The following is a 23,336-nucleotide window of genomic DNA, read 5'->3' as shown; positions in this document are numbered from 1 at the left end:
GGCAATTCCTAACTCGATTTAAATGGAAACATAGCAAATAGGAGTTCCAAGTTAAAACAAACCACATTTCAACAATCGAACCCAGTTATATATCATACTTGTTTCTGGAAAAACAACACGTCCCTTACCTCAACATCTTTATCAAATTCATGCAACAATTTTCTCATTGCTATACCAGATAAAATCACACAAAAATTGGCACTTGTTCCAGCAATTTCCGGTTCTGGAAAGGAGACTCAAAATAGTATCAATCCTATATAAGATAAAAGATGCCTGAAGATTTTGTATTACACCAAGAAGAAAATTTACAACTTACTACGGTCCAAGATAGATGCCTCTACACTTGCTGTACATGTCACAAGGCTACAATAAAATATCAAGACAGTGTGTATTCGCAATCGAGCAGGCGAGTGAGGATTTCCTGACAACTCGGTCGCTCATGTGGCTCTGCCCAACAATCTGCAACGGGGAATATCTGTTAGGTATCTGCTAAAGCACAGTTGATTTGAGGCATCTGGACATATCACCAGAATTTGGATCAGTTTCAAAGTACCTGAGATTAGCTTGCCAAGTGGACCTTCAGGAATCTCTAGTCGTGTCCCTTCGTTGGCAACTGCATATATCACCTAAAAAAAGATGATAAAAGTGGGGATTCCTCTTAGGTGATAGTCTGGACAATGATATTGTAGACAAAAATCAAAGTGCACTTACTTGAACTGCTGGTGTGCCTTCCCATGGCCTGTTGAGGGTGCAAAGCTCCCACATTATAACACCGAGGCTAAATATGTCACATTTTTCTGTAAATGGCTCATTGCGTATAAGCTCAGGAGCCATCCATTCTGGGGTGCCCGCAGATGAGTTATCTCTCAAGGGACCATCTGTCATGACTCGTGAAAGCCCAAAATCACATATCTTAACCGTCCAGTGTTTATCCACAAGGCAATTTGCACTTTTAAGATCGCGATGGACTATTTTCATACGATGTATGCACATCAAACCCCTTCCGCACCAGAAAAAGAAGTAAACAGAAACTCAGGCCAATTTGTTCACTTACAGTAAGAAATAAGATTATGGAAAAATATTTCTATAGATCATTTTGCGAAAGCTACTAATGCACATTAATAGCCACGGAGTTATCAAATAATTTCTCCTTTTACTATTATTGTATGCATGCCCAAAAACATAATATAATGATTCCTGATCATGTTTTGGAGCTACACTATCATAGCATGCCAACAGCAAACAGTTACTTTGGCTTTTTCCACCAAAGCAGTACATCCAATCAGCCAACAAGTCAGTTGCACAGAGAGATGTTTTTTCAGGAAATAGTTCATTAAAGGGAATATACAAGTCATAAAGAACCTATACTGATTTCTGAAATTTAAAGGAGCACATAAAGCAATGTCATCATGAAATGACTAGATATGGTTAGGAGAAAAATTTGTCTTTTCATTATTCATTTAGAAGGCAAAGCTTAGTAAGAACCAAATAAAACTAAAAACCCATGGATGAAGATATAAGCTTTATGTCTCCTAACTCATTCTAAAAATGAGATGATTAATAGGATTAACAATAAGATTCAGTCTGAAATTTCACAATATGAAAAATATGACATTATTATCCAAAAACAATTGGATATGTCATCAGGAAGCTTGAACAAACTCATTTATTGACAAGGTCAAGGATTTGGAGATTTGGGGGGCTAAGCAAATAAAGTTGGGATGAGAGGTGTAACAGAGAAAGAGAACTTATATAGTTGGCATTTGTTGACTTTATTTGAATTATCTAAGAAGAGTCCCAACCCAATTAGAAAGACCTATCGTGGGGATGATCAGTGGAACCCACACCAATCAATGAGCTAAAATCTATCTAATATTCTCACATTTGAGGTGCTCGTCAGAATGTAAGAAAAACACCATAACTGAAGGTCATAAATCGTCATTGCTCGGAGTAGCATGCATATCAATGTAAGAGCTTTTCACGACAATAAGACCCTCTAGTCTTATTTTTTATTGGATCTTGACTGATATCATGGAATCTGTGTTGATAGTGTTAATTCATTGTATAATGCAGTTGATCTTGTTTTATCTTTGTTAGCTTTCTGTTTAGTGAAAGCTTAAGATAATCCCCATAGTTTTGTATATGCTACGAGGTACAGGACAAAGATTTATGCACAATCCAGTGCTTGTCACGGTGGTGCACACCAAAGATTTCAAGTTTTCAACACAAACAAAGAGTCAAAGACTAGAAAACTTGAAAATATTGTAGAAGCCAGTCTTGATAGGTCAAAATCTGGTTTCTTGGTGAAAATCATGAGCCTAAAAAGGTAAAAAATAGTCATGGATTAAATGTTTCATATTATTCAAACAAAAAACAATCACAACAAACATAAGAATTCATTCATGAAGCCAACAATCGAAGAAACAATTTACAATGATCAATTGGAGCAAGGATGCACAATCCAGCCTCCATTTCAACCAGAAAGATGTAACCGAAGCAAGATTTATTGACATATTTACTGATGTTAGCGCAACTATCTATACTGAAGTACTCTAAAAGAATTTAAGAAAACAGTTAAGCTGCAATATAAGTTTTTAAGTGCAATACAATTAGACTGGCCTGATTCTTGTCAGAGAAATAAAGAAGCATATATGAGATGTTGTCAAATGTGGAGAAAAAACAGATTGGAAATTATATGGGCATACCTGCAAATGTCACGAAGCATTTTTAATCTCTTACGCCAGCTCAGTTTCTTTTTCTGGCCGCTCATATGCATAAGATAATACAAAGATCCCATCTCCATATATTCAGTTACCATTGAGAGGTGAGGAGGCTTCATGCATGCACCAAGAAATAAAATAACTGCAAAAAAACACATACAAAAATAAGGGAAAAACATCTATACAGAATACCATATATATGTACATATATGAATATATATAATTTACACTTTATAGTTTCAAATTTTGAAAAGATCAACAAGAATATTTAAATGGGGTCAGTACGTTACCATTTGGATGTCGAAGGCGGCTGAAAGAGAAAGATTGTATAGTCAGAAGAGTAGCATATGAAGAAAGAAAAACTGAGCTTTCTAGATGGAAGAATATCAAACCTTAGTATGTAGATTTCATTGCAAAAATCTTCCATGTTCTCAGTTGTCAGATCTTGCTCCAGAAAGACTTTTATTGCAACATCAGTACCATTCCATATCCCACGGAAAACTTCTCCAAAGAATCCTGAGGTAAACCAAGTTCCTTTAAACCTAGTGTTCTCTTACTGTCAGGAGATTAAGTGCTTGGCATGGCAAATAAGAGAGAAGGAATAAAACATTAAACTATTACTCATGATGGTTGCACTCGATACAATTAAACAAAAAGAAGAAATTGTATTTAACTCTCCCGCAAGTGAAAGCAAAAGATGCAATAGAAACATGTCATGTACATGTGTATAGGAGAGAAAAGATGTATGACTCCAATTGGAGAATTTTGGAATGCTTCCAACCAATATTCTCATATAGCTTATAGACTTGTATTGAAAGTTGAAACCATGAAATCCTTTTCTGCCTCGTTACAGTATCATCTACCATAAGGGCTTAAGAATGTGCTGAAATTGCAACTTTGCAGTCAATATATGGAACAACAGCATGCCTGTTGGAGCTTTCTTTCTATAAGTTACATGCCTTTCTAATGGATTTACAGTACATAATGGAAAAGTTCCAACTTAAAATAAGTTTTATACAATCAAACATAATAAATTATAGGCTATAAGACAATGTAGCACTAATAATTCCATATTTAGATATCAGTTGCAACTATGCAGGCCAGTGACAATGCTGAAAAGGCCTGAGGTATTCTATCAACATATAGACCAATATGAACAATGGTATAGGCTCCAGTATATGTCAAAGAAACAGTACATAACACAGCAACATGTTGAGGGGAATGTCCAGGTACATCAAAAATCAACTTTGGTAAAAGCCAATACATCAGGAATAAACTCACAACAATTAAATGGTCTTATTATCCTACTATCCTTGCTCCAATTAAATTATTCTCCTTTACTCCACTGGCAGTGGCATTGAATTCTTTAGATGGTTGATGGGCCTTCCTGAGCTATATTTTGCTGACATATACACTAGCCTAAGACTCTAAACACAAAGGCCTATTTGACTATTCTGTTAGTAAATCATGAAGCATGGTACAATACATCAAACCTAAAAATATTCAGTCATCATGCAACATATCAACCTTTTAAATTTGGTACACTGGGCAAGATAGCAGCCCATTGTGGAACCTAAAGGGTTACTATTCAAATTCCTCTCAGTTGCTTAGATATGCACTTCGTAGGAGGGCTTAATCTAAGTATCTTTCACTTAGAAAATTCATGAGAGATCTTTTTCCTGTCAAGTGAGCTCCCCCACAAGTAGACAATTGTTACCAGTAAAACTCCTTTATGATCTTTCAGAGCTTAATCTAAGTATCTTTCGCTAAGAAAATTCATGAGACTTTTTTTTTCCCTGTCAAGTCAGCTCCCCCACATGTAGACAACTGTTACCAGTAAATCTCCTTTTTTAACTTTTATTTAGCATCCCCTCATGTTGCAGTTGAATTCAGCAATGAACTGAACTCCTTAACCAATTAATTTACCTGCTTCACCACTAGTCATCCTTTATCACAGAATTGCCTATTCAAGGATATCTGGGCCATTAATTAGATGACCATCCTCTTATACAAATCAAAGAACTTAGAAAATCCATATTTTTGAATTGTACTGTCCATTTAACAGGGGAGTTAGTTCAGTATTTATCAAAGCACGATAATAAAATATTAGGATGAAGAGAGTAAGTTCTATTTTGTGTAGTAAAAAAATTAATCCAATTGTTCGAAAAATCTACAATAATTCAGTTTACTCTCAGAGCACAAATTATACAGTCACAGCAAACAGATGATAAAGTGGAAAGAAACTTCAGATCCTGAATCTTTATATCGAAGAGAAATAATAAGAGAACTTTAACTCAATTAAGCATTTGTTAAGGTGGTTTGCTGGCAACATAACACTGTTGGAAACAACACAGTTGATGTTACAGTATTTTATACCATTGGATTTCTATAATGGAAAAAGCCCACACAATCATCTAGATGGAAAATTTTTGGTATTTTTAAATGTGATGCAAAACAAAACTTATCCCAGATGTATCTACAGGCCTTCTGCAAAGAATCAAAGAAAAAAATCACCTTGGGGTCTCAAGTATAGCAGCATAGTGAACAAACATTAAGATATTAAAGATTAATGTGAGATTGGAAAAAGAATGTAGACTGAAGAAGGAAATAATGAAACATGAGCATAGTTTGTAACTGCCAACATATGTTAACCAATATTAGTTGAATCCAAAAATGGACTATTGTGAAAAAAAAAAGCCAAGCTAATACTATCAATTAGAGGACAACAGAGATTCAATCAAAAGATTGGCAACACTTTTTTAGATCAATTCTTCCATTCACTATCCTAACTTTCTGCAAAACAATAAATAAAGCCAGTGGCATAGGTTAGAGTCACAGAAACAAGCTAATGAAAAAAAATTATATAATCATTACTTTATTGATCAGAAGTAACAGAAATCTGAAAATAAGATGCAAGCAAAATAGATCACTTGCCTATTCCAACACGCGTGCCAACAGTTAACTCTGAGAAATTGATGTTCCACTCTTTGAAAGGTAATAAAGGCTTATTGAGAAATGGAGATGACTGCAAAACTTTGTTCCAAGTTGATACCATATGTTCTGTTCTTGGAGAATCCCCAGTTCTCTTAGAATTCTTACCAATATATTCATGAGGAGATGAAGGCAATGACATAGCCTTCTGACTGGAACCTGTTTGCTTTCTTGAGCTATTATATGCTCCAGAATTTCCAAATGATATTTCATCCTAGCCATCAAATCAGAGTAATATGAGGCCCAAAGCACAAATGATATTGCGAAACACTGGAATGTTAGCAATGAATGTGGAGCAAGCATGAAAAATGAGGGCAACAATTGATATCCATTTTTCTAATCAGAACTAGCTTAATGTAAAGTAGTTTTATCATGAGAAATATCAGAAAGCAATATCAGTGAGATAATATGCCGAACATTGACTCCATGATTGAACAAGTCTATCTTTCCTAAGATGAGTAAACTCCAAGAAAGAGTTGCGACTCGACAACATCAATGGCACGTTTAGCAGAATCCCATAACAGGCTAATCAGAGCATATATTAAGCTATACGCCTATGTTCATCAATACACCAGAAAAATCAGCCATTTTGAGAATAAAAAATTACAGAAATATAAAGTAGCATCACATGTAGAAAAATACTGAAGGACCACCAGCAATGTATACAACAATCTACCACATAGAAATCTGTAGACATTACTTATAGTTGACCCAAAAGTACCCAAAAGACGGTCCGTCACTGCCTTTGATAGTCTTATAAGACCAGGATTTTGTAAGTACATATGCAATTTATATGCACATAATTCCAAAAAAAGTAGTGTGAGGAAAATTAATAGACAGAATCAGCTTTTATCTTTGTAATAGAAGATGAACAAGAAAGAGCAGAAATTAACAAAAGCTATGATAGCAAAAAACAATAATCCAGTATCTCAAGAAAATATGTGAAGGTTTCAGATCTCAATGGTACAAGTTAGTAGAGTCCAGTGTTTCTCAGTCCAATCAACTGCCAGTATAGAGATATATTCTATGAGTATGAGCAGATACAAGTTGGTATACTGCCTAATATACCGGTCCAATTGGTTACTTGAACCAGTATTGGAACAAAATTTTAGTTTTATGTAAATATATATGTACATATGTACATATGTACATATATGTATACGTATGTATATATATACAAATATATATACATATACATATTCACATCCGTACTAGCACCAGCTTTGAAATATCAATGGTTCAACACAGAAACTCCACAAAGTTTATAGAAAACCAAGAGGGACATTGAAGGTCCCATATGAGGATGGCCATAATTATGGAATCGCATTATGATCCATAACATCATTAAGAATGTAACTGCATACATATTAACTTGGTGTATATTCACACCTATAGTCAAACTATTTCTGGTGTCTAAATGAATACGATCTTAGAATATGACAATAAGAGGCAAATCGACTAACCTTTGGTACAGAGAAGCATACATTTTTTGGTGGCTCATTCAACTGATTCTTGTCATTTGTGGCATACAAGCATGAACCTTCATCACCATGGTCCCGCAGGAGACGATTTTGCTTTAGAGTTTCATTCATTGCCCGAACAGCCCTGGTAAGAATCAAGAAGAGAAGATCACTAAAACATGGGACTCAAATGATAACAAGAGATTGAGATCTTGTATTTGTTCAAAGCAAGATATGACAATAAAGTAGCAATTATTGGTCACTGCAAGTCTTAGAAAAGGGCAAGGATCACGTCACTGCATATTATAAACATAAAGAACTGAACCAAGTTTAGAACACAAATGTAATATAAATCACCATTTTTCATTGCCTAATAAAGATATGAACATGTGCTTGAACTAATTTTATAAACCTATCTTCAGATAACCACAATGACCCACAGCTTTTATCATCATTAAAACATTCCATAATAACTTATGACACAAAAGTATGCTAATAATAAATATAGTTTCAGAAGTTTGATGCTGACTAATATCTCATTTCTTTGAGCAAATCAAAAGAGGATAATAATGTGTAGTTCTGGGTGATGAAATTTATTGTACTTTTTACAAACTGTTGAGCCACATTAGTGTCTGAAATTATAACGGAATACTTATCTGTAATTATTTGGATTAATATGCATTTTGCACCTGTCACATGTTTTGAAGTAAAATGTCAAACGTAAAATGGTAACATAATTTTCTTGGAGAACATATGGAAATGTTTGTAGCAGAATGCAAAAGAAAAAATTGTCTAAAAACACAAAGGGATATTAAAAATTGAATGCAACATCAAAGTTGTGGAGCTATGTACGAACGAATTATAGGCATCGATAAGATAATTTAAAACAGAAAACAACCTCACTATATCGTCACCAATTTCGGGCGTAATGCTAATACTTCTTCTTATTCTATGAACATCAGAAGTTGATCCGCCATCTGATCTGCAAGTGCATCATGAAACTAGAATACTTTGCATTTGGCTGCAAATAGAATATCGAACCAACATGCAACACCAAGAGCAACAAGATGTCCCTTGAGGAGAAAAAACAAAAGTACACAAAAAAGGGGAAGAAACTAATTGCTCAAATATCAATATACACATACATCAACAAGCATATGTGGCACAAATGTCATTGAATCATGTTCTGATATGATGAACCAAGTATACCAAAATCTTTACAAGTTATGAGTATAATGAAAAGCTGCAATAAGAAAATCAAGGTTTGCTGTACCGCCCAAGTCGGTATGGTATGGGTTGTACATACAGGTCTGACAGGCAATCGAGACATGGATCACCCGAGTCCCCGTCGGCACACCCTGGCATACCATGTGTTGGTATGCTGGTACAGAGCAGTAAATAATGTACTGCCAGTCAGCTGGTCAGCACGAGAAGTCAAACCTTGAAGTAAATAAAACAAGAAATATTACCATAACTTTTTTTTATACAGATGTAAAATTCATTGGAAACTCATCAAGATAGCTGCACAAGATGTAAACTCCATTCCAAATTATAAAAGAAATTGTTAAACAACATACTACTAGCATGTATCTACAACCTTAACCTTATATTACAGATAATATTGTTCCACTTAAAAGCAAATTTTAGCATGTCTCTACAACCTTAACCTTATATTAAACAGTCTTATGAACACACTTTTCTCCTGGACATACTACAAACCACAAATGCGCCTCCCCCCCTCCCAAACAAACAATATCACCAAAAAAAAAAGAAAAAACACATAACCTACAGAAGCTATGAACTAAAAGTCAGTAACTTTAAGTCTTTTGAGTGAATTAAAATATGACTTTAGTAGAGAACTATGATAATTTTCCTTGTAGATGGTACTCCTACAGAAAATCCTAGTTCACCCAATGGAATGCATACAAAATGACAAAATACCATCTGAATCTAACAAAACTTACAATAAAATTTAAACACACTGTAAAAAAGGAATTTCTTTTTCATGCAACTCATCCAATTTAGAGAGGCACATTGATAGTGGGATTTAGAAATTAAGAGGTTATCATGACATTGCAAAGCAACGGAAAGAATATTCATACAATGATTAATGTTGAGGCAGATTACAAGGTCTGATGCAGTAACTGGCTCAAATTAGGGATCTATGATTAAGTACCTATGATTGAACTTTTATTTTTAAAGAACTATTGTTCCCAAGGGAAGTATACATTGAACCGTACCAGAAAACTTGCAAGCTAAAAATTAGCCCTAAACTGTCTGTTGTACAGGATCCACAAATATCAATATACTAAAGGTCAAAGATAGCATGACAAAAGACAGGAATAACTATAATTAAATGCTAAAATGAAAAAGAAAATGTACCTTGATGCATCTACACCATCAGCAAATTCTCTAAATGGTTGCCTGTCGCCACTAAGCATGGACCACCCCCCTGCTTTATAAAGGGGATGCTCCGGACTGCAAACAAGAACCAAAAATGTTGTTATTCTGAGCATGCTGGAAATAAATGCTATGCAGGTAAATGGAAAGAAATGAATGTGTTCACAAAGGAATTAAAAGGAAACTAGTAATCAAAATACTATAATTGGATATTCACAAAGATGCATTTCTTCATAGTTAGTCTAGATGCTTTACTCTGCCATGGCCAATTGTTATTCCCATCAGAATGGACAAAAACAACTTCACAATTAGTGTTCTTAGCAATGGCAACAATATATAGATTATTTGGAAAGCTAGGGGCACTGTATGGGAGAAGATAAAAGAATGATCAGATTTATGAACAAGAGAATTATTTTCCCTGACAAAGGACAAGGAACCAACCACAACATGAATTTTTGTTGCCTGATGAATGAAAAAAAATGATGAGAAATGATGGTATAAACCAATCATATACCAAAATTTCTGGAAACCCAGGGACAAGGGAAGTTTCTAACAGAATTAATAGCATTAACCAAAATGCCTAAGAGATCAAAATTTGAGGTAGAGACAAAAGGGGTAGAGGAAGATATATAATTGGTGTCAGTCTAGCTTCGATGTCACTTTGCCACACATCTGAGCCTCCTTTTGACATAATCATCCAGAATTTAAGTGAGAGCACTCCTATGTAGAAGCCAAAAACTATCTCTGATTGTTAAGCCTGTTTCCCTATAGTTCTCACATTGGTCCATTGCTCCTTCATCATCTTATAGTAGGACATTGTGCTTCCAGCAGCTGCCTCAAGCATGTCAAGTTTTTCCATGGTGATCAATTGAGATTATCTTAATTCATCATAAGATCTGACCATATGCTCTGTTCGAGCTTCACTTGACAATCTTTAACATATGAGATAACCAAAGTTGATTTCTATTAGGTGACCTTATGTAAAATACCATTTCTTCTGCTCTTCTCTTGTTGCACATAGGCTCATGTCTCTCACAACCTCCAAGAACTCAGACTCTAATTGTATCAAACTCAGCATGAGTAGAAGGTAGGAATCTATTAATTCTTTCCTTCATTAACTTCTGAACTTAGCTACATTGTTTGGACATTCGGCATGAAAATCCTGATAGTAGTCTAGTTTCTGCAATAGCCTACCTACTTCTGCACAATATTGGCCTGTTGTATTTATTCTTATTTTAAATACTAATGCATCACTCCAACCTTCAATTAGTTTGAGATATAGCACTACAAATGTTGGAGGTAAAATCTAGAAATTACAAATATGAACATGTTGCATTAGGTTATGTAGCCATGACTACGTCACTATGCAGGAGTTGCAATTTTTCAGGCAGCATGGGACCCACGAACTCTCTGGCAGCATAGGAGTCCAGGGTATTGAAACACCATATGATACAATGCAATTGAATCACGAGTTCGTAGACTGCATTGCAAAGGGCCCACGAGCACTCAGACCATGTGGAATCCACCAACTGGACCATGCAGAATACGACTATGCATGAATCTTATAGGACAGGCAACCCAACGACAGGCTGAAACATGTTATGTACCACTGGATAAAAACATGCAGTGATGTCCTATTGGATTGCAATCACAATCTGAAGTTTGACACCTTATGGAGGCACAATTAGAGCCAGAGAACCCGACCTGACCTCCTATTTTCTTCTTTCTCCTTGCTGCTAAACTCCATGATTGATGAATCATGCTCTGACAACCTGGAGGTTTTAATTGATAATATTTTTTTTGAGAAAATGGTGTTAGATTGATCGATTATCTCACAACCTGGAGGTTTTCATTGTATGAGCTTGAAGTTTTTACAAATTGGTCCCTGGGGAATAAGAAGTATAAAAATGGGTACATCATTCAACAGCTCCCATTCATTCATGGACTGAGGATTATCATATTCAAATGTACAACTCTAAATCTTGCATACAGATGGTCATGGTGGAGAAAAATTAACATGGAAATAAGACTCATCATCAATATAAACTATGTCAAATATAATATTCAATGAGAACCAAAAAATACATATTAAGTTCAGAAAGCAATAACCTTGAACTAGATGTGTGTTGCTGTTCTCTAACAACTTTCTTCTGGCTGCACCTCACAAGAGCATTTGCAATATTGGATTCACTATGAGATACACTGATCAAGTAATCAAAATAGTCAACGGAACAAACATGAGACTTGGAAATTTCACTTTGCATATATGAAGTGGAAAAAAAAGCAAAAAAAGCAATCCACAGCTTCAGTTTAATTCTAGCAAAGAAACATGCAAAAAAAACAAGAAACATAGTTTAACCACTTAAACTATATATATTACCTTAGCTTTCCCTTCATAAAAGTTTTTGATCTAAGTATAATATTACGCAGTGATCGACCATTTAGATTAGATGATGCATCCACTCTACTCTGATGCAAAGACTGGGGGTTCTCCTCTTGTTCAAGACTGTTATAAAAGGAAGAGAATATTAAGAAGCATAGAAGAAAATCTAATACTCCTAGAACACGGACAACAAGAAAAGAATGAGTTGGATGGAAAAAAAAAATCAGTAACTTCCTTAGAAACAGAAGAAAACTGAAAACAAGAAAAAAAACAGCAGTAATTTCACCTTTAGAAAGAGAAAGAACTGAAAATAAGTATGACTAAGAAGGCATGAAGAACATATAACCATAAAATATTTTAATAAGGCTTATGCTAACATGCTAGACCAATGTTTGCTTTTATAGGCAACCAGATAAGAGGTGTTTTTTTCTAAGAAGCCACACCTAACAAAATCATTATAACCTAGAAAACACAAAAATATTCTCATAAGAAGCAAAATTTACTATTTTAACTTGCAAATAGGATTGCACCTGCATCAAATTAACTGGTTTAGGTGTTTCAATTCCACAGGTATAGTTCTGAAAAAATAACAGAAGGTGACCGATCGCACATCAGATTGAAAAACATTATCAGCCCTTATTAGGAAGAGAAACAATATTCACTGAGTTCATAGTCAAATAGAGTTTTCTAATATGACACTTCCTCATAGCTGGATGCTAAAAGGTGGAAGTTAATCACTAGTAATAGGGCAAATAACATACTCTTCAGCATCCAGTTTGTCAGGAAACCCATACAGTGGGCTATTGGGTTCAAGAGGAGAATCACAAGAATCATTCTCAGCAGAGTCACTTTCCCCTGCTGCAGAAATATGGGATATAAATATAGCCTTGGTCGAAAATGGAATTAATTGTCCAGGAAAGCGCATAAGATCAACAAGTAGTTCCACAGAATTCAACACAACCACGACAGACATATGCTTGTAAGAATCTGCACATTCAACACTACCATCACTAGGAAGGCCCTGCAAAGAAAAGAATTATAAGGAAAAAAGAGACACCATTTAGATATGTAATCTACGATATATATATATATACATATATATATATATAATTCATTTAATAAAAACACCTGAAGTTAATATACCAAAAAATTGATATAATCATACTGTTGAAAAGTAAATGATAAATTACCACCACAAGTTTACTGTCAAGACCAACAGAGTCTGCGAGAACTTTAAACAAAATTGCTCTAGGTCGGCATGATCCATGCTTAATCTGGCCCAACAGTTGGATACCTTTGTTATCCATCCAATGAGGTGCATCCTCTACAGCAGCTTTTGCAGGACTTCGCTCTGAATTTGGGCGCTTGTAAAAATCAAAAACCTGATCCAACATTAAGTATCAGACAAATATAAAGTTCATGACAAGTATTACATTAAATGATGACTATACACTAGTAAAGATTCACATTCATGTACCTTAAACCAAGGAATAAAAAACCAATAAGACATAATCCAGATGATTTCACTCGATCCAGTCCAAAACATGGATTACCATCCTGGTAACCCTGCCGAACCAGGTTTACTCCTCAGTTTTAATGGTTAAAAACCAAGGAATAATGAGATAGGCTTACCACCCAGTGCCCCTACTTTCTTTTTCTGTTTTCGGAAGCTTCTAACAGCTATCTTTTTTCTTAAGCTTGTAACAGCAGACCTGAGATCCATTCATGGGAGGCACAGGGACTTGATGCATGAGGAGAGAGTGAAGGTGGAGCTCTTGGACGAGACAAGCATTGAGCTGTTAGAGGACGACATTGCCAGCTTTTTTAGCGAGCTGGGAGCTGCAGAAGGTTTCTTTGATGACCTGATCAGTGACTTCCCGTTGCTTCCTTTGGGTTCTTTCACATGAAGGAATGTAGTCTCAGGTAAACAAATGCTTGCTTACAAGGAAGACTGCAAGCCTTAGTTTAGAGGATTGGATTCACAGGTTAATTTGAGTTATAAGGATCTCTTGTTATTATTTCTTGGGTTGATGATAAAGGCGGCGTACATCCTCTTTTCCTATTCTATTTTCCCCACCTTGTCTACTGTAAATTCAAAGGTCTCTCTCTCTCTCTCTCTCTCTCTCTCTGCCATCCTGCGTCACTGAGACGTTGCCTCCTCCACCTTTGGAATGCCTCCCCCTTCTCTTCTTCTCTGTGTCACCTCTTCCTTTGCCCCCATTTTCTCTTCCTCCTCCATTACCAATCTTCTTCTTCCTCCTCCCCTCCTTTCACCCATAGTCTCTCAGTCAAAGCAGTACCAAGTACCGACCAAGGTTTGGTAAACTGGCTGGTTCGGTATGGTTTGACCAGTATTTACCAGTCCAACAAACAATCAGTACACGATTCAGCCCAAATATATATAATATTTTTTCCTTTTAACTAGGGTTTGGGACACAACTCCTCATGCTAGTGAGATCTTCACCCATTTTTTGCCCACACAGAAAGGCAAGATAAATAAAGGTCTATTATTCCTCATCCACAAATATCCAAATTTTTATGCCTAATACTCCATAGATAGTTTGAATTGTATATGAACAATGATCAATTTTAGAGCGAATTGTTTGTAGGGGAACCCTGCCCTCTCTAATCCATTCACACATGCAATTCCTTTTCATCGATCTGCCTTGCAATTTGTACTTGAATTCCTTTTGAGCTAATTCAATAGTATCTTTCATTGCCTTCCAAAATGAAACTATTGTCGCTGGCCACCTGTTGCCTGCTCCAATGCACCTCCTCTCCTCCATCTCGTATCACTTGCTCCAGTACAACTCCTCTTCCTCCTCCTTCACTGCCTCCTCTTCCTTCCCTCCTTTACCGTCCCATCTTTCTTCTTCCTTCTTCCTCTTCTTCTTTCTTTCTTCTTCTTCGTCCTTTTTCCTCCCCTCTTCTCCCTCCCTCAATGGTATCACAATAGGTTCAAACATAACAGCATGGGTCTGGTAACCAAAATTTTAAACCTTGCCTCAAACATAGTCCTTGAATTCTCATCAAGAGAAATGGTTACACTACAACATATCTGCGACTAATTTCCCATGAAGGTCAATACGATAGTAATTAACCTAGAAAGCAGTTCTGAATTCCACATGAACTGGAATAGAAGATATAATTATTTATTTGACTAGGCAATGGACTATCCAACATTTGCTTCTCTTAAATCCGTCGAATGTATCTAATTTAATGGTCCATGTAACAAGTTCTTACTTAATGCTCCAGATAAGTACAATAGTAGACAGCCTAGTCAGGATCATGGCTTTAAGTTTCAGCCATGCCAATACATACTAGCTAAAATTATCCTTGATTCAGACATCATTTCTTAAAGTTTTGGATAGAGAAATACTACAAAAACTCCCTCTTCTGTGGGTCGCAGGAGATGTATTTTGAAGTTTGGGTGTGCACATGGGTAAGAATGTGTGTGTATGTGTGCATGTGAGTCCAAGAGAGTCTGACATGCGATAGGAAGTTGCTTGGAAACCATTTTAAAGATAATATTTTAATTAATGTCTTCAACTGATTGATAGGAAGACAAGTCATGTAGTTTATACTTTATACATATATTGTATGAGATCAGCAAATATACAGCATGTCATCATCATTGCTCTGGATAAATACCCAAAATTAAATATTACAAGGGTTTGCTCGAGACAACAAATCATATGATCAGTCAAGTGCATGACCTAGTACAGAGTCAACATGTTGACTCCTAAAGCCATCACAAGAAATGGTATGGGTGATTAAATTGGTTGGGTTTATATTCAGTTTAGAACGTATACTGTATCCAACTTATCTAGAAAACTGAAGGATTCAGTCCCAGATTTTCCTAGGAGATGAAGAATTAACAACAGATCCAGTAGTTTTTTTTTTGCTCCTCAGAAAATTTACTTCTGCAGTTTACCTTTTAATGATCAGATGATGTGAACCCTTGCATTTGTTTAAAGTTTAGTAAATGACAACATATTATTATAAAATCCAAATGTTAAAATATTACAAACCTGACATGTCATCATTGATAGTTCTCTTGCATTTCAAGTGTTAAGCTTCTTTCAATATAAACAACACATACCGAAAGAGATAGTTTCCTCATCAACCAAAAAATACCTACAGGTGAATGGTCAAAAGATAGATAGCAAGATCAAGAACCCACTATATGCTGTGTATATACAAGGGGGAGAAGAGCATAAAGACATGAAGATTGATTTGCCCAGAAAATATGCCTGTTTTCTTTTTCTTTTATTTTTTGGTTTCCTGCAAATTTTAGGAAATGACTAGAATGCAAGAAGACCTTATTCGTACGCTCATCCATGACATAATAGATAATAAAGCATTCATAACCTGAACCATTTTGTAGGACCTAATTTCACATATTACTGGAGCCGATCCTGAATATGGAAGTGAAACATGTAAAATAAATACATATTATTATGCAATCATGTATTATTTTTGACAAATCAAGAGGAAGCATTTATAAGAAAAGGGAAAAAATAGTCAAGTAACTGGTAAACACCCAATAAAAGAAAACAATAAGAAAACATGAAGCTGAAGGATACAAAGATCTAGAGAAGAGAAAAAAACAAAAAAGAAATTTTCTTGTGTTACTTGGGAGCAGAAACCCAATCAAATGAAAATAAATATCACCACAAAAAAAAGGGAAAGGGAAAAGAAGAAGAATTGATATCTCACCAGTCCAGCAATCTTTTTTATTAGTAAAGCAGGATTATTGTGCAACCCTTTCACCATGGCTGCACTCAACTGCTTCAACATAGAAAGCTTCTTATCCTTCTCCGCATCTACAAGAATGATATCAGCCTTAAATCCCTCAATACCAAGCGAATGAAGGTCATCTGGAGAAGGGATAGTGTCAAAAAGCTCCTTGAGCTTTTTATCCTGCACAAATATATCCACAAAAAAGATAATTTTTAGGCACTTATAATGAACAGCAAAAACAACTTGACAGAGCTTTAGTGCTACTGTATCCAAGGAATAGAAACATCTATAGAGATAAAATTAATGCTTACTGGGATAACAGAATAAAACCCATTAGGTATTGAACCAGAAAATGTTCCGGTGGACCACAACAGCTGTGAAGCAGTAGCAGAGAAAAGTTCAGCTTTCCCAACCCTGCATGTACTCTCTTTTCGTGGATCCAAAGAAACAGACTGCAAGTTTTCTATAAAATGTGAGGGCCACCAAGCAGCACCAGAATTCCCTTCTTCAGATCTTGCTGAATCACCTGACATATCGTCCATTTTCCAAAAGTATGAAATATAATATCATTTTGTCCCATATCTCACCCCACGGAAGCCATATATTATCTACACAAATATCTTAGACCACTCCTTGTCAGTCTGCATATTTTTCCTTCTGTAATACAATTCGCAAGCCTATCTGTCATCTTTTTTCCAATCTGTGTAAACCTGAATGAGGCTATTTGAAAAAATATATATATAATATCAGATTTTCAAGTCGGTATAGAAAATTTGGCTACAAGAGTTACTAATTGTCTAACAAGATATTTCCTTGATATGCAATACACCTCAAAATAATATTTAATACCACGTATATTAGGCAATTCATTTATATAAAACCTTCATAAAAAAATTAATATTTACATAAAATATGAATTATTTAGAAGCTTAGATATTGACTTTGTTATAATTAGTGTACTCTTGCATCAATAGGGATAAAGAAGTAAATCCATGACTAAAGTTTAGTAGTTGGAATATAGAAACACTTTCAGGAAAGGTTTACAATTAGAAACTACAATGACCAAAGAAGAATGATCATAATTTATCTATAATAAAGTAAATGGGTAGGGAAAAGGTCTAAAGAGATTGTAGTACTAGATTTGGAATTTTATATACAAAAAGAGTTGAAAATGAAAATGATATAGGTATTGTTGTAGATAAGGAACTTAAGGATAATGATGTAGAGATAAGGAAATTTGGGAATAAAATTATAGCTTTAAAATTTTGCACTCTAGTAGAAGAGAATTTAAATGTTATAACTTACAAGTGCTTATGATTCTCAGATTAAATTGAATGATCAATCCAAGGGGGAATTCTAGGATAATTTTGAAAATATATTTGAATAATAATTTTAATTATAAAATATATAATTGAAGGAGATTTGAATCGACTTGTAGGAAGATGATACAGTAAATTTAAAGAAGTGCATGTGCACTTTAGATATAGGAGAAGAATGGGGTAGATAGTATGATTTTAGATCTTGCTACTTCGTATAATCTCATAATTATAGATACTACTTCGTTATCAGGCTTGAACCAGTTGGAAGGGCCTCACAGTCTGATTCACAGGACACATGAACAGCCTAAAAATGGGCTGATCCACATGCCTATTGGCGGTCGGATCTGTAAATACTTGTCATATGGTACCAAACCAAGCAAAATTGTATTCCTTGCTTTTTAATTATTCTATTCATCAACTAGTCACTTTTGAAATGCAGAGAGAAATTATCAACCAAATTTTAGGTAATTTCAAATATATGTTTTTGCATCTTTAAGAAACCTTTCCTTTTGAGTTTTGAAGTTCAATTTTAAATGTGTCCAATTACTATTATTCTTTATGCTTTCTTCATACTCCTAATATCTTCTTCCTCATCACATTTTTAACCACTCACTACATTATCTTTAAATCATCAATTGCGATCTCCAAGTTATAACCTAGTTATTTTTGTCACATTTACCTATCACCTGAATGCATTAAGCATGTAAATAACATGAAGGTATAACTATAAATGCATCAACCACCATGCACTCCTTATTCGTTTATTATATACTAACTACTTTTATAACACATGAAAGGAAACCAGAATTGGCATACACTTAGCTTATAAAAAAGCTGAAGTTAATTTATTTAGATGTTGGTATTGGAAAGCACATGAAATTCCAGGAAACTGAGATAGCTACAACAGAAAAGGAAGATTTAAGAAACAATTTTTACAAACTGAGATAGCTACAACAAATAGGGAAGATTTTAAAAACATAAGATGGAAGGAACAATGAAAAGCTCAAGGTTTTCTCATGTTTTAAACAAACATCAAAAGAATCATGCATAAATTCTAAGAAAATATGTGTGTTTATCCTCAACCTTGCAAATTGGGAAGCAGCCAAAAGTGTAAAGTAATGAAATCCATCTTCACTGAAATTATATGATCACAAATGCTTAAAAAAGACAGTGCATCCATACCACACACCAATATTGGTTAAGGTACTCCTGCATTACATTTCGGATGCTTCAAATAATTATACCTTCTTCTGAAAATAATATGAAAATTGAAGATTTAATAAAGCAGAAAAAGAATTTGAAATGATGAAAAATCATCTAGATGTAAATTCAAATGGAAAGCGTAAAGTACAACAGCTTTAATTTGCCTCTCAAGAATGAAGCTCTTTGTTTGTTAAATCAAAATCCTTCCAGTAGTTTATTCGAAGTTCACTATTAGATTGCAGACATTTACAAAGAAGGAAGAAAAACTCATCACTCCCTTTCATGGTCAAACTAGTGTCTCATTAGATCAAAGGAACCCTTTGATTCACTTGTAATATACATAATCTTCACAGGGCCACATATAATGCAATAACATATTGTAAACATCAAAATTGTCAGTAAAACTCTACAGCTTCTCCATAATCCTTCATTACACAAGTCCATTTAATAAAACTTTCTAAGTTTCACATCACAGGACATATGAAAGCTGGAAGCGCAGTATTGTGATTAAGCCTAATCGATGTTGTCAATATTGAGCAGGATCCTGAAGGTAAGTAAGATCCAGACTTGATGTTGGATCATAAGAGTTCTTTAAGAGTTTTAGAAACAAATAGTTATAAATATATATTCATAAAAAATATGAATGTAAGGAATGGCATATATTAACAAGGCAAAAATTAAAAATACATGTATAGATATGGCACACATAAAGAATGGCATCCATATAATAACTATCACAATAATATTTGCATTTACTTTTAAAGCTATGTAATTGGAACATTATTGAAGTGGGAAAAAAAGGTCCATGGCAAGAAAGGATCTATTTAGCCAACCATAAAATCACGACTCGATGTTGTACTTGTGTTCATAGCTAAGTTAGATAGAGCAACAGTGTAAAATATATAGATACATATTTTAAAAATCTAAGCTGCCACCTGAAGGAACTATACATTTCAATATCTTAACTTATATTTTAATATTTTATAGAATTTTTCCTTTTCTTTTTTATTGTATTTCTTCTCTTCTGCTATGTTCTTTTCCTCTCATACTTCACATTTCTCATGCATGTACTGTAAGATTACATTTAGGACACCTGTTAGATAGGATCTAATGTAGGTGTTCTCATGTTGGTATTATTAGATCGATTTAAAGTACCTACCTAGACCCCATATTGGTGGGGTCTAGGAAACATCTATGTGTAGGATATTTTTAATGATCATCTATGTGTAGGATATTGATCTTAGAAATTTTGTGGCTTGTTTAAACAACAGGCAGTAACTGTTAGAGACAAGAAACTGCAGTGAGCAACAGCAGACAGTGGCAGTAGGTGGTGATGTTTGGTGGTTCTATGCTCCTCTTCTCCTGCACTTTACAGCTTGAATTAGATGATAATCAATCCGAGTGGCACAATCGACCAAAAGTTAGTCTCATCCTTCATGAAATCGAATTGACCATAAGATCTGAATTGAGAAGATTATTGTGATTTAACATATTTCATATCATGGATCGACCAATCCTGATATCATTGTGCCTAATTATATCACTGAGCTGGAAAAATCAGCAGAAACCGACAATGAGAACCAATTCATAATTGCATATTAGCTAAGATCAGACATATATGGAGGTTCAAGGATGATCCCAAAGAAAAGACAAAAGGATGTCCTTACCGCCTACCGAAGAGAAAAGAATCAGACTACTGCACATTAAGCATTTAAGCTTTAATAATGGTGATGAGTCACAATGGTGCAATAAAAATTTACAGGATAGAAACCAGAGATTGGAGAAAAATGAACCAAAACGAGTGATATCTTTGATGTCAAGGATAAGATTCCTTAGAACAAAGATGAAGATGGTGATTATCAAGTTTGAGGGGAAAGGCAATGGCAGAACCAGCAATGTGATTAATGACAGTGAAATTGGCATCTCATGGATTTTTTTCCACAATTCAATCCTAAGAATGGGATTTGATATTGCAGAATCAGTTATGAGAGTCAACATGATACTGGTGACATCCTTTAGATGAAAGGACAAACATTGACCACTTATTAGACCACAACAACTTGTCATTTATGTTTTCCCTAGTTCCTAAACCAAGGAATCAAATACCTGAACTGGTTCTAAAATGCTTTTCTCTCCATTATTCCTTAAAACGGAAAAGAAACAAGAGAAGAAAAAGGATGCTAGCATGTTAGATGCTCCTCTTCTCCCCCGCCTCCCAAACACATAATTCAGAAGGGCACAACTCCTAGCGAGTGACAGTGTTAATCTCAACTTTGAAAACTATGGTTAAGGATAGGATTAAAGTGGGCCAACTCTCCTTTGATAAATTACTGGTGACTATAATAGTGTTTGTTTAAGTCAAATTCAAGCTGGTCAAACAGCAGCTTTTTCTTTTCCAGATCCACTTGTTCACCAAATAGGTCGAGTTAAACAAAACAAGCCATTGATTAATGTTATCCACTTACAGAATTTTTTTCTTGAATAAAAAGGAGTATTGACAGTGTGGAATAGATGGCCACTAGGTACTTCAATTAACAACCGACAAAAATAACTTTAGATATTTGCCCAATTACTACTTTAACAACATCCAATTCTATTATTCCATAACAATCACCGAATTAATCGAGTTCAATAAACTGAAATATAATGGAATTGACCAGTATATGCCTATTCAATTTCCTAGACTCTTCGAATTAAAAAACTCCTAATATACTAACCTTGACACACGATGCCGTTAAACTAACAAAAGCGAACCACCGGCAATTCTAATCCGCACTAGAATTACAAGTGATAGAACTTCCACGATCTATGAGTAAGTTCGAGATCCAATACTATTCTACCACACCCGCTGCAGAACAAAGAAGATTCCACGAAGATTCAATAAACCGAGCCAGAAACCTGCTCAAAATCCCCAAAAGAAACACGCAAGAAACCCGGATTAAACCAGATCAGAACCGAGAGGGAGGCGAAACATATCAATGCACCTCGAGTCAATCCACCACCGACGAACAAACAAGTCCGACCGCCTCATCCAAGAATCCGGATCTCGGGAGGGTGGATCCGCCGCTCAGATCCGGTGATTCGAATCCCGCATCCCGCCGTACTATCGCGATCCCGATGCCGGATGGAGCGGAGGACGGAATCTAGGGCGTGGTTGCAGATTCGCGGGACAAGGGGCGAAGGAGAGGAGTAAGGAAGACGCGAAAGGAGAGGGCCGTCGGAGGTATATATAAACGCAGATAAACGAGCAGCCTGCGCTCCCCGCTGGGTGGGTCCCCAGCGGATGTCCGCATACAAATACGATCATACGCATGCGGGTTTGCGATAGCGGGTCGGGTTTGTTTCGGATGTTCGCCTCTGTCCAACCTGCTTTAAATCAGATTTTGATGTCCTTTAATTGGGTTTCAAAATAGGTATCCAGTTCAGGCATTTATATAATTAATTTTGAGTTAAAATAATATAATTATAGAAATATTATTATTTTATTCAAAAATGATAAATTTTTTGAATCGATGTTTATATATCAAATAGTTTTATGAATTTTTTTTTTATATCATGAAGAATCTTATTATTAAGATTTTATCAATTAAACTAATATATATAATATTTGATGATATATATATATATATATATATATATATATATATTGGATAACTTATTATAAATAACTCAATAGAAAAAAAAAGACGTGAAAAGCATGCTTCCTTAAAACACTGGAGCAGGTTAAGTAATGCTTCTGGTACATAGTCAAACACCTAGTCAATATTACATCATATACATATAGTCATAATATATTATTTCTTTTCGTGTCCTATGTTTATCTTCATTCATAACATTGCTAAATATTTACTAATTTTGAATTAGCAATCACTAACAAGGACGGCTGATAATAATTAATCTATATATCTTTTAAATAGATATTAATGGGAGAAAAATATAACAGGCACGTTAGTATATGAAAGAAAATAGGGGAATTCTGGAAAATAAATTTACTATCAAATTTCTTAAGAAAATTTTCAAAATTTTTAGGGGTTTTTTGGGGAAGTATTCTTATTTTCAAAATTTCTTAAGAAAAATTACTGTTCATAATCTCTTTTTACTATCAACAACCTTTTGT

General features: G+C 34.9%; 1 protein-coding gene across 9 annotated transcripts; it reads right to left on the bottom strand.

The window, feature by feature from the left end:
• Positions 1 to 233: 233 nt before the first annotated feature.
• On the bottom strand, positions 234 to 22,401 carry LOC135599026 (serine/threonine-protein kinase EDR1-like). 9 transcript variants are annotated; one of them, XM_065093661.1, is made up of 19 exons: positions 22,204 to 22,401; positions 21,937 to 22,117; positions 19,199 to 19,266; positions 17,009 to 17,417; positions 16,674 to 16,877; positions 13,145 to 13,336; positions 12,716 to 12,975; positions 11,952 to 12,077; positions 11,681 to 11,773; positions 9,554 to 9,649; positions 8,070 to 8,153; positions 7,175 to 7,316; positions 5,655 to 5,925; positions 3,113 to 3,236; positions 3,011 to 3,030; positions 2,706 to 2,862; positions 712 to 1,000; positions 554 to 626; positions 234 to 459 (listed from the first exon to the last, which is right to left on the bottom strand). In XM_065093661.1, the coding sequence occupies exons 4-19, from the start codon at positions 17,237 to 17,239 to the stop codon at positions 377 to 379; spliced, it is 2,445 nt and encodes an 814-aa protein (XP_064949733.1). In that variant the 5' UTR covers positions 17,240 to 17,417; positions 19,199 to 19,266; positions 21,937 to 22,117; positions 22,204 to 22,401; the 3' UTR covers positions 234 to 376. The 9 variants fall into 9 exon arrangements, with proteins under 9 accessions (XP_064949733.1, XP_064949736.1, XP_064949735.1 ...); XM_065093664.1 differs by having other exon boundaries at positions 19,206 to 19,266; XM_065093663.1 differs by having other exon boundaries at positions 21,937 to 22,067.
• Between the last annotated feature and the right edge of the window lie 935 nt (positions 22,402 to 23,336).

Source organism: Musa acuminata, chromosome BXJ2-1 (assembly GCF_036884655.1).
Source record: "Musa acuminata AAA Group cultivar baxijiao chromosome BXJ2-1, Cavendish_Baxijiao_AAA, whole genome shotgun sequence".
NCBI classification, from domain to species: Eukaryota; Viridiplantae; Streptophyta; class Magnoliopsida; order Zingiberales; family Musaceae; genus Musa; species Musa acuminata.
This window is presented reverse-complemented; position numbering and strand designations above follow the sequence as displayed.